Genomic DNA, 12,901 nt, shown 5'->3' with positions numbered 1-12,901 from the left:
GTGAGTAAAATAAAATTAAAAAATCTCTGTAATTCAGGTTCCCAACTCCTGCCCCTGCATGATCTCCATGCAGCTGTTGACTCTGCAAGGATATTTTAAATCGTCACTGTTGAGTTACATGTGGATTGTACTGATATTTTAAGTTATTAGATGCTCCACAATTACGGTAGTTAAGGAACAAAAAGGCAGAGCATAATGTGTAAGGCCACCTTAACAGTTGCTCACAGTGGTTAAGGCTACATTTATACATTCCAACTGCGGTTATTAAATGACGGCTTATTGACTACGTGGAAGTAGTCCTTAATAGCCTGTTCAGATAAGGCAACTAGTATTCTATGCACACAGTACGATTTTTACAGCGATCCTTCTATGAGCATGTATTGTTTTTCGCAGAACATCTTATTTACACATTTTTAAAACAAAATGCCAATCGGAAAATGGTCGTTTTGCAATTATAGGCCAATGCTAATTCAGCGTAAGTTGCTATATTCTAAAGACATAAATATTCATAAACCTGCAGGATATGACAGTGGTAATGGCTTATCACAGTGTAGATTGTTTGTAGGACGCTACTTTCATGAACTTGTGCATTTAGTACCTGATGACCTTTGTCTCGTCTTTTGAGTTAGTCAAACTGATTTGCAATACATAAAGCAACAGCGCTGTTTTATTTAACCGCTTCCTGACCTCCGCACTATTACTGCGGAGGTCGGGTCCCCTGCTTTGATGTGGGCTCCGGTGCTGAGCCCACCTCAAAGCCGGGACATGTCAGCTGTTTTGAACAGCTACAGCGAGATACGGCCGAGTCTCGCTGGTTAAAAACAAGCTCTGGCAGCGGCACTCCAGAGCAGAGCGTGCAGCCGCATAGTAATACATGGAGCCGCACGCTCCGCTCCGGAGTGCCGGTGAGAGAGCTTGCCTTTAACCAACGAGACTCGGCCGTATCTTGCTGTAGTGTGACTCCGGCCTTAGACTTTGCAAATTATGGAGGGGCCATGGAGGTTTATGGGATCTTGCAAAGCATGCTGGGATCCCACAACCCAGGGGTTATGGACCATAGTTGATAAAGACCATTTGGTCGAAACATTGTATGATGGCGGAATAAAGTTTTTTCCAATCTTTCACCTGGACTGGATGTTGTTCCATATTTTATTTTGGAGTTATTACGTCCAATTGGGTCTGTGGACTTGGAGTGTGCATCTTTTTTTCTGATGTGCTGTCAGCTGTCTTTTTTTTCTCAGACTTGATAAAGTCTGATCCTTCTGGCATGCATTAGGAAATGGCCACTTTTTTCTAATTAACAGGAGGCAGATTATTCTACTAAAGGCAATGTATTGTCAGAAAATCACAAATTGAGGCAACTTTTTTTTCCTGCATAAACTAAATAAGTTTTTACTTTTTCCTATCACAATCTTTATTAAACAAAATTAGTAGTAACATTTTCACACTGACCAATGGGTCTATTTTGGACTCGTATAACCTGGCAAAGGGCAGAAACAAAATGACAAATAACACCTTTATACATATCTGATAACAGGATCCAGCATTCACAATAGGTCTTGTCTAATTTTCCCCTCCATTCACCTTGACCTTTTTACATGAAAGATGGGGCCTGAGTCTGGTCATTGCTGCTAATGTGGATTTCATGAAACGACAAGCTTAAGAGTTTTAAAAAAAAACGGACAGTTATTTATTTTTTTAATGAAGATTGTGATATGAGGAAAAGAAAAAGGTTTTCATGGTAAATGTAATTTTAAGCGATAGGTAATTTTTGGACTTACGAAGGGCAGTACCTCAAAACAGTGTCTGCAAATTGGGATTCTGGTTTGGTTTTTATCCTAAGTCATGTGCCAAGTCTCGTTAAAGGGTCGACATTGACTGTTAGAATTGCTACTTCCAATAGGTGGCACTAGAGTTCTAGTCCTCTTCCACTCTGAAGAGACAATTTGCATATTTCCCAGAGGAGCATTGCGGCTTTGTCTCCTCACCTCAACATGCTTAACATGTCACTCTCCGAAAGGAGAAACGATACCTCTTGGATCCCGAGAAGATGGAACAAAACATTTCTGCATCTTCACCGTTCTGTCAGTCCATGAAAATTGCATGACATCAGTGTGGTCTGATGTTTTCCACTGATTCATTGAATATCAGATACAAATTGTGCATTTTTTTTTCTCCTTGAATACTTTTGTGCATGGCCCCATAGTATAACATTTGTAGAAAGGAAAGAGGAAAGTCAGCACCAGATCTGGCAGTACTTGGAGTGGCAAAAGGCAATCACCAGATGGAGACACCCAGATCAGAACATGTTGCGTTTGACGCAGGTCAGAGCAGCATCAAGACTCATTCGGAGGCATCCGCATACATCCGCATGGCCTGCGTACCCAATGTTAAAGATAGGGTAGGTAGAGCTAAAGGAAGAGGTGCTGCAGTGGGCGGGGCTTCACTGATGAAAAGGCTTTCGTCTACAGCCCTGCCGAACGTTAGTGTGAAGCTAGCCTTACTCTAGCAATAAAAAAAGAACCAAACCACATGTAACTCATAAAAAACCCAACTTGTTACAGTTGAATTAAAACCAGGCGAGGCATGAAAAATGAAGTAAACTACAGTAGCTTACAAAAGTATTCACCCCTCTTAGCATTTTTTGTGTTTTGCTTCCTCCAGAACCTGGATTTTTTTTTTTTGGAGGGTTTGCATCAGTTCATGTAAATAACGTCCCTACAACTGTGAACATTTTGTTTTTTATTGTGAAGCAAGCAACAAATAGGACAAAATAACTGAAAACTTTAGTGTGTGTAACTATACACCCCCCTAAAGTCAGTACTTTGTAGAGCCTCCTTTTGCAGCAATCACAGCTGCAAGTTGCTTTTGGATATGTCTCTGAGCTTTCCACATCTTGCCACTGGGATTTTTGCCCATTCCTCAAGGCAAAACTGCTCCAGCTCTTTCAAGTCAGATGGTTTCCTCTTGGGAACCGCATTCTTCCAGTCTGTCAACAGATTCTCAGTTGGGTTAAGGTCTGGGCTTTGACTAGGCCACTACAAAACATTTACATGAAACGTGTAAACCTTAAAACACGAGTGTTGCTTTGGGTCATTGTCTTGTTGGCAGGTGAACCTCTGCCCCAATCTTAATTCATTGACAGACTGAGACAAGTTTTACTCAAGAATATTTCTGTATTTCGCACCATCCATCTTGCCCTCGACTCAAACCAATTTCCACCTCCCTGCTGACGAAAAACATCCCATCAATGATGCTGCCTCCATCATGCTTGGCTATGGGGAGGACATTGTTGTGATGATGAGCTGTGTTGTTTCGGCTCCAAGCATAGCATTTATTTTGGTGGCCAAAATGTTCAATTTAGGTCTCTTCTGACCACAACACCTTTCTCCATAAATTTACAGAAACTCCCACATGTCTTTTGACAAAGTCAAAATCGGCCTTATAATTTTTGTAAGTAAAGGCTTTTTTCTGGCCACTCTTCCATAAAGGACAACTCTATGGAGTGTACAACTTATTGTGGTCATATGGACAGATACTTCAGTCTCTTTTTGGGAATTCTGCATATCCTTCAGGGTTAAGTTTGGTCTCTTTGCTGCTTCTCTGATTAATACCCTTCTTGCCCGGGATGAGAGTTTTGGTGGGTTTGTTGTGGTACCATATTTTTTTCCATTTGACGGTGCTCCAGGGATCATCAGAGATTGGAATATTTTTTTTTTTTTTTCATAATCCAACCCTGACTTCTCAACAACTTGTCCCTGAATTGTTTGGAGATATCCTTGGTCTTCATGGTGTTGGTTGGTTAATGATACTTCTTGCTCAAAGAAGATGTCCACTACTTGGATAACTTCTCATACCTCACACTTGCCTCCGATTTAAAATAAAAAATATTATACTCTCCTCCCGTGCTGGCGCAGTTCCTGCATTGGCTGCACTCGCTTTCCCCGAGGCTCCCGTGCAGTTGTCACACATGACCCTTGGCGTCCAATTGGCGCTGGCAATACTGTCATCGGCTCCTGTCGAATTGAACATGAAGTAGAAGTTAGAGAGCAGCTGCAGCCCAGACTTCCTCTTCATGTTTGATTTGTCTGAATGCAGAGATAGTTACGCCGGTGCAGATTGAGTTCTGGGGTCACATGTCACAACAACTGCATGAGGGCCCTGGGACCGCAAGTACGGACACCGTGGGACCGCAAGTGCGGACAACGCTGGAAAGCGGCAGCAAGGAAGACGAGTATAGGTGTTTTTATTTTATCATTACCAAACATTTAAATCAAGAAAGGGTTGTCAAAGTAGTGGACTACCCCTTGAAAGGTGTTGCAGCCTCTATCACCTTCCAGAAAGTGTGTGAATATACTGACAACCATGTGACACTTGCGATAGATTACTCAGATGGACTGCCTATCACTTATCATGGTACTTATGAAGGGAATTCCTTCCACCAGAAAGTTTTAGGAGCTTCATAGTAAAGGAGGTGAATACAGGCTGCCACGAGAGGTGGTGAGTTCTCCTTCCATGGAAGTTTTCAGACAGAAGGTGGACAGACATCTGTCTGCTTTGAGCAGGGGGTTGGACCAGATGACCAATGAGGTCCCTTCCAACTCTACCATTCTATGATATGCACATACCAATTTTTGGTTGTTTGCTACCATAAATTTAATTTATGCCTATATTTTTCTCATTTCACAGATTTAAACTGTTTACACCATGTTCCAAATTATTATGCAAATGACATTTTTCTTGGATTTTCCTAAATGGTCGGTGCAAATGAGTCAGTCTAATAAGTCATCACCCCTTAGAGTATACCCCTATGTTTCTGACCATAAGACGCAATTTTTTTCCTCCAAATTTGGGAGGAAAGTGTGGGTGCGTCTTATGGTACCGATGTAGCATGTGGGGAGGGGGGCAGCAGTGAGTGGGATCGCACTGTTATCCCACTTCAGGATGTCCCCGCAGCCCTGAATCAGTGCTGGGGAAACCATGTGGTCCTGATGATTAAGTGCAGTGAATATTCATTAGCTACTCCCCACCCACCTATCAGCTGAGTGGTGAGCCAGGAGAGGCAAATGAATACTGCACTTAAGCAGGGACACACATGGCTTCCCCAGCGCTGATTCCTGCAGCAGCTGGGGAGATCCGTGTGTCCGGGGCAGGAGGAGGCAGCAGCAGCAGGGTCAGGGGGAGAGGAGATCTCTGTACCTTCCTGGGCTGGAGCTGAGTGCTGTGCAGTGTGCACAAGGAGGACCTGTGATGATGTCAGAAGTGGGCGGGCTGGAGCATCACATGGCAGCACAGAGCCCTCCCTCTTCTTGACATCATCACAGGTCCTTCAGACTCCAACACTAGAATCTGCTGGCTTCCATTACCTGTGCTGTGGAAAGGCAACAAGAGGGAGGGCTCTGTGTGCAGTCATGGGATGCTTTTACCTCACTACAGTGTGGTTGGCTGCCACAATTAAGAGGTTAGTCTTTCCAAAACACAATAAAGCACTCTGCCACTTCTTTAGTGAGCTATAACTCCCAGCATGTCATAGGATCTGCAGGACATGCTGGGAGTTATAGTTCTCCCATTGGATTTTAAAGCAGCACTCCAGTGTTATTTTGCAGTGCCAGAGTGGTGCTTTAAATATAAGCCCTGTGCCCCCATTCTTATACTCACCCTCCAGCATCTTCATATAGTACTGTACAGACACCACACTGGTCCCGCAGCTTCCAACAAAATAACATACTATTATATGTGGTGTTATTATATATAATAGTATGTTATTAAACATTTTACCACATTTTTTTGCTTCAAATATTTTTTTCCCTATTTTCCACCTCTAAAACCTGGGTGCGCCTTATAGTCCGGTGCGTCTTATAGTCCGAAAAATACGGTACATCGAATTTTATTGAAGAAACCTCCCAATGATAACAGTATTATCTCCAAAATGAATAAAAACTCAAAATGCACTGTTCCAAATTATTAGGCACAGTAGAATTTCTAAACATTTGATATCTTTTAAAGAATTGAAAATGCTCATTTGTGGAATTTGCAGCATTAGGAGGTCACATTCACTGGACAAAAAAAGCTATTTACCGTATATACTCGAGTATAAGCCGAGATTTTCAGCCCAAATTTTAGGGCTGAAAGTGCCCCCCTCGGCTTATACTCGAGTCACGGTAGCGGTGGGGTCGGCAGGTGAGGGGCTGAGGGCGCTGGGGTATACTTACCTAGTCCCAGCGATCCTCGCGCTGTCCCTGCCGTCCCACGGGCTTCGGCGCTGCAGCTTCTTCCTCTCTTCAGCGGTCACGTGGGACCGCTCATTACAGAAATGAATAAGCGGCTCCACCTCCCATAGGGGCGGAGCCGCTTATTCATTTCTCTAATCAGCGGTGCCGGTGACCGCTGATAGAGAAAGAAGCTGCGGCACCGAAGACAGGAGGGGACAGCGCGAGGATCGCCAGGACTAGGTGAGTATAGCATATTCACCTGTCCTCGTTCCAGCCGCCGGGCGCCGATCCATCTTCCCGGCCGGCGCCTCCATCTTCCCGGCGTCTGCGCTCTCTGACTGATCAGGCAGAGGGCGCGATGACGCATATAGTGTGCGCGGCGCCCTCTGCCTGATCAGTCAGAGCAGAGACGCCGGGAAGATGGAGGCGCCGGAACGAGATGCTGGGAGCTGCAATCAAGGGAGGTGAGTATGTGTTTTTTTTTTTTTTATTGCAGCAGTAGCAGCGGCAGCACAGATTAATGTGGAGCATCTATGGGGCACAGTGAACGGTGCAGAGCACCGTATAAGGCACAGCTAGGGGGCACAATGAACGGTGCAGAGCACCGTATAAGGCACAGCTAGGGGGCACAATGAACGGTGCAGAGCACCGTATAAGGCACAGCTAGGGGGCACAATGAACGGTGCAGAGCACCGTATAAGGCACAGCTATGGGGCACAGTGAACGGTGCAGAGCACCGTATATGGCACAGCTAGGGGGCACAATGAACGGTGCAGAGCACCGTATAAGGCACAGCTATGGGGCACAGTGAACGGTGCAGAGCACCGTATATGGCACAGCTAGGGGGCACAATGAACGGTGCAGAGCACCGTATAAGGCACAGCTAGGGGGCACAGTGAACGGTGCAGAGCACCGTATATGGCACAGCTAGGGGGCACAATGAACGGTGCAGAGCACCGTATAAGGCACAGCTAGGGGGCACAATGAACGGTGCAGAGCACCGTATATGGCACAGCTATGGGGCACAGTGAACGGTGCAGAGCACTGTATATGGCACAGCTAGGGGGCACAGTGAACGGTGCAGAGCACTATATGGGGCACAGCTATGGGGAAATATGAATGGTGTAGAGCACTATATGGCACAGCTATGGGGAAATAATGATCTATTTTTATTTTTGAAATTCACCGGTAAATGCTGCATTTCCACCCTAGGCTTATACTCGAGTCAATAAGTTTTCCCAGTTTTTTGTGGCAAAATTAGGGGGGTCGGCTTATACTCGGGTCGGCTTATACTCGAGTATATACGGTAACTCCAAAACATCCTAACAGGCCAAGTTACATGTTAACATAGGAACCCTTCTTTGATATCGCCTTCACAATTCTTGCATCCATTAAACTTGTGAGTTTTTGGAGAGTTTCTGCTTGTATTTATTTGCATGAAGTCAGAATTGCCTCCCAGAGCTGCTGTTTTGATGTGAACTGCCTCCCACCCTCATAGATCTTTTGATTGATGATACTCCAAAGGTTCTCTATAGGGTTGAGATCAGGGGAAGATGGTGGCCACACCATGAGTGTATCTCCTTTTATGCCTATAGCAGGCAATGACCCACATCCTAGATATCACTGCATGAAATATTCAAGTTGCAAATCTTTATTCAATACATAGTAGAATGTTTTGAGAAAAATAAAACATAATTTTGATTTACATTGTTCATTTTTAATATCCCATGGAGGTCTGTATTTGGAATGATACTCAAAATAAAAGTGGAAAATCAAAGTACAGGCTGATCCCACTTCAGTGGAAATGCCCCAAGACAACGAAATTATGCTCCATAGTGTGTGTAGCCTCCACATGCCTGTATGACTTCTCTACTCCCTATACAACACCAGGGCATGGTCCTAATGCGGCAGTGGATGTTCTCCGGAGAGATCTCCCAAACCTGGATTAAATTATCAGTCAACTCCTGGACAGTCTGTTGGTGGATGGAACGAGTAAACGAAATTGGCGTGCACCCAGCGAAGGATGAGGAGAGGTGCAGGTGGAAGGGAGTGGTGAACTGGGACATCAAGTGAAGAAATTTCACCGCAGACTGAGTTCAATGCCAGTTTTTTTTGTTTGTTTGTTTTTTTAGGGTATGTTTCCACGTTTAGGAAACGCGTTTTTGACGCAGCGTTGAGCCGCAGCGTCAAAAACGCAGCGTCCAGATGTTACAGCAGGAGGACATTTAATGAAATCCCGTCTCCACTGTGCAGTAAAAGACGCATGCGGCAGACCCACGGAAACGCACATCCGGCGCGTCTTTTAAGAACGCAGCATGTCCTTACATTGCAGAAAAAACGCAAGGACAACACAGGTGACCTGCCAGTGACCTCAGGTGCAGATTTGGTCAGGATTTTACCTGCATAAAATCCTGACCAAATCCTGATGCAATCCTGAACGTGGAAACATACCCTTATTCTTAAATCAAGTGTAGGTAGCAGACAAAAATGAGTATAAAGTGAAAGTGATAAAAGTGACCTAACCTTTTGACCCGATCCCATAGAGCTACTATGTGAACAAGGCCCAGAATTGGGGCAAAACATTAGGTTGCTTTTATCACTTTCACTTTATGGTAATTTTTGTCTGCTATCTGCACTTGATTGAAGAAGTAATTTAAAAAAAAAAAACTTGCATTGAACTCTGAGTGCGGTGAAATGTCTCCACTTGGTGGATGGAACGAGACATGATGTCCCAGATGTGCTGGATTGGATTCAGGTCTGGGGAATGGGCAGGCCATGACATCATCATATGAGCAGTCCAGAATTGTTTAAAGGCATAGTAATCTTAGTGTATGTAAACTTTTGACTTTGCAGTAAGTAATAAAAATATTATAACATTCTAATTGACCTGGTTTGTAGCATGTGTGCTATAATCATATTATTTTTTTCTTTCCCTACAGATATGAAAAGGTGCCAGTAATCTTGGTTGGCAATAAAGTTGACCTAGAAAGTGAGCGAGAGGTATCCTCCCATGAAGGCCGTGCTTTGGCTGAAGACTGGGGATGTCCTTTCATGGAAACGTCGGCGAAAAGTAAAACGATGGTGGATGAGCTCTTTGCAGAAATCGTGAGGCAAATGAACTATGCAGCCCAGCCTGATAAGGATGACCCTTGCTGTTCTTCGTGCAATATACAATAGCGGTTTTATGTAATTTAGGTAGACATGACTATTTTAGCTGCAAAGGTTTAAAAAAGTTTAAATTTTTTTCCATGTGTTTACCCAAAGAAAAGCATTGCAAGAGGACTGCATCTAGAACATGGTTCCTATTTCAACAACCCATCTTAATCGGTAATTTTTGACAATTGCTGAATTTTACTTTATAAAATTTGTGGCATTCATTTCTACAGCTGGCACAGCAAATGTGATCTGCCACATAAAAAAAAAAAAAAAAAGCAAATCCTAGATTAGAGACTGTTCCCACAAGATCAAGGCTAGATCCTTCAAGAAGCGACAACCTCCACCACTGCAGGCATTCTTCCTGAACTGGATGACAAGGGGCATTTATATTTACAGCGCTGACTGTTGTCCCGTTGTGTGTCTGATCCCAACCACTCTGAATTACCCCATCTAAGAAGTGGACGAGGAAGCAGCTGGATACAGAAGATGAAGACTTTGGACGTGGGAGAGTCTTGTTTTGGGAAATGAAGCCATGTTGCATCCAGATGAGGGAGAAAGGTTTTCCTTTCAGTAGGCTTCCCAATGATTATGGACCTCACTACTTCTGACGTGGGTCTCACTATGTTATGGGCTTGTTTCTATTTAGCGTATTAATTTGACTGAAGGTGAATATCAGGATTTTTTTCTAACTTGATGCTGACAGGCTATTGTGAAGCGAATGTTGATGTGACGAGATGCACAACTTACGACGTTTCATTTGGATTGGACTGAAGTATTTATTATTTGCATGGGCAGCTGCACACAAATGCAAATTTACCTGCTTAATCTTGTTTGAAATGAAATTTCAATGGATTTACAATTTGAGAGCAGAAAATCAATACTGCATACGGTCATGGAAAAAAAACCCACCCATTGTGTGCTGAAAACCTAGCATCTTCTAATATTCCGTAGAATAGTTTTCATTTCTCTGTGAGAGTGAGAAGCGGTGTGAGTGTGCCGTACATTTGTATGCTGGTTTACAATTCTTGTATTTGAGCTGAGGTTCATTGTATTTGCTCCACAGTGTAAAATGTGTGCACCAAACTATCCCAGAGAAGTGCTTTCTTGTGGCTCAGAATAGAATGTGTTACGTCACTTACACAGAAAGTCTTTTTTTTTTTTTTCTTTTTTTTTTTGCTGCTTTTCAATAAGGACTTTGGGGTGTATTAAATTTTAGCACACTTAGATATGTTATATTACTTTTATATTCAAAACCTGTTTTCTTCTATATTTCATATTCCTGCTCTGCCTCAGCAGCTTCCCACTAAATCCATAATTTAACTCTTAACTTTTGCAGAGTAAAATGAATGAAATGCTGTTATCAAGCTAGAGTTATTGTATTTTTGTTCCAAGTAAAAAAGAAAAAAAATGATAGTAAAATATTGTATTTTGCACATGTGATTGATCGCCCACCCTCCCCCCATAAATAGTCCTTTTAAATCGCTACATACCATACGTTGTGGTTGAAATAACTTGACGTAATGCAGGTTTTTTATTCTTTACAGGTATTGGAAACAGTCTTTTTGATTACCACGCACCTTGAAATGCAGTTGTGCGTTTATAAATATCATACTTTGCCTGTCCTTTTATTTGGGAAATCTCTTTGCAAGTGATTGAAATGCTTTCCATAAAAACCATTGGAAGGGCATATGTTACTGGTTTTTGCAGCACACATTTTTCAACAACTGGCAAGAAATAAACTATATTTAACTTAGTTTTGTTTTTGGTTCCATTTAAGAATATTTTTTATTTTTAAAGTTTGACAAACATAAAAATAAATACTAATATGTTATTGCAATGTAATAAAAGCTTTAGAGTGTATATTTTACCACCAGGAGCCTCTCAGGATGACCGAATGTGTATGACATGGCGAAAAAGCAAAAAAACTATGGATTTTTAATCACCAATGAAGTTTGACGAATTTTTAAGCCAAAGCCAGAAGTATAGGTATTTCCAATGATAAGTATATCATTTGTTCAGTTTCTGCCCACTTCTGGCTTTTTGGTTAAAAAGAAAAAACTGAAGATTTCCTAGAAGGTTTCGTAAAGGTACCGTCACATTAAGCGACGCTGCAGCGATATAGACAATGATGCCGATCGCTTCAGCGTCGCTGTTTAGTCGTTGTGTTGTCGCTGGAGAGCTGTCACACAGACAGCTCTCCAGCGACCAACGATGCCGAAGTCCCCGGGTAACCAGGGTAAACATCGGGTTACTAAGCGCAGGGCCGCGCTTAGTAACCCAATGTTTACCCTGGTGACCTTTGTAAAAGTAAAAAAAACAAAAAAAAAACAGTACATACTTACATTCCGGTGGCTGTCATGTCCCCCGGCGTCAGCTTTCCGCACTGACTGTGAGCGCCGGCTGTAAAGCACAGCGGTGATGTCAACGCTGTGCTCTGCTTTACGGCCGGCGCTCAAACAGTCAGTGCGGGAAGCTGACGGCGAGGGACGTGACAGACACCGGATTGTAAGTATGTACTGTTTTTTTTTGTTTTTTTTTTTTTTTACTTTTACAAAGGTAACCAGGTTAAACATCGGGTTACTAAGCGCGGCCCTGCGCTTAGTAACCCAATGTTTACCCTGGTTACAAGTGAAGACATCGCTGGATCGGCGTCACACACGCTGGGGATCCAGCGACGAAATAAAGTTCTGGCCTTCTAGCTCTGACCAGCGATGTCACAGTAGGATCCTGATCGCTGCAGCGTGTCAAACACAACGATATCGCTATCCAGGACGCTGCAACGTCACGGATCGCTATCGTTATCGTTCTAAAGTTGCTCAGTGTGAAGGTACCTTAACTCTTCAACTAATAGCTTTATTGCTTTAATATGCCTGTAAAGTGTTTTCCACTTTTAGCATCCCCCCCTCAACATTGCTTATAATGTAAGATAGGACTCTGCAGGTCCAGTACCAGATCTTCACAGCTGCTTCACACTTGGTGGTTTGGCTGCAGAAGTGACATCACGTCATCAGTTCACATCACTGCTGCCACCAAAACACTTGGACCAGAACCGGCTCTGGACCCTGAAGGGTGACTCCTAACTGATTGTTTTAATTTAGATGATGGGCAAAGTTTATGGTCCACTTCACTTTATAAAAAAAAAAATGGGAAAACTCTTTTAAGCTATATGCACACGTCAGGATTTCTTGCAGAAATTTCCTGAACAAAACCGGACATTTTCTGCAAGAAATCCGCATGCGTTTTTCTCGCGTTTTTTGTGCCTTTTTTTTTGCGGATTCTTTTGTGTTTTTTTCCAGAGGTTCTGGGATGCAATAATATAGTGGGAAATCTGCAAAATTAATGAACATGCTGCGTTTTTTACTGCAATGTGTTTTTTTTCGTGGAAAAAAACGCAACTTGCACAAAAATTGCGGAATGCATTATAAATTATGGGATGCATATGTATGCATTTTTAAGCGTTTGTATCGCAAAAAAAAACTCGAAAAATCCGTAAGATGTGCACACAGCCTTAAAGTTTAACCCTATGTGCACGT

General features: G+C 43.0%; 1 protein-coding gene across 1 annotated transcript in view; it reads left to right on the top strand.

The window, feature by feature from the left end:
• RAP2A (RAP2A, member of RAS oncogene family) overlaps nt 1–11,121 on the top strand; it is a 31,446-nt gene extending 20,325 nt beyond the window's left edge. Inside the window, exon 2 of the mRNA XM_069758012.1 lies at nt 9,152–11,121. Within this exon, the coding sequence (XP_069614113.1) occupies nt 9,152–9,389 (238 nt within the window). The 3' untranslated portion in view covers nt 9,390–11,121. The remainder of the gene's footprint in view (nt 1–9,151) is intronic.
• Nucleotides 11,122–12,901: the final 1,780 nt, after the last annotated feature.

Source organism: Ranitomeya imitator, chromosome 3 (assembly GCF_032444005.1).
Source record: "Ranitomeya imitator isolate aRanImi1 chromosome 3, aRanImi1.pri, whole genome shotgun sequence".
Lineage (NCBI taxonomy): Eukaryota > Metazoa > Chordata > Amphibia > Anura > Dendrobatidae > Ranitomeya > Ranitomeya imitator.
This window is presented reverse-complemented; position numbering and strand designations above follow the sequence as displayed.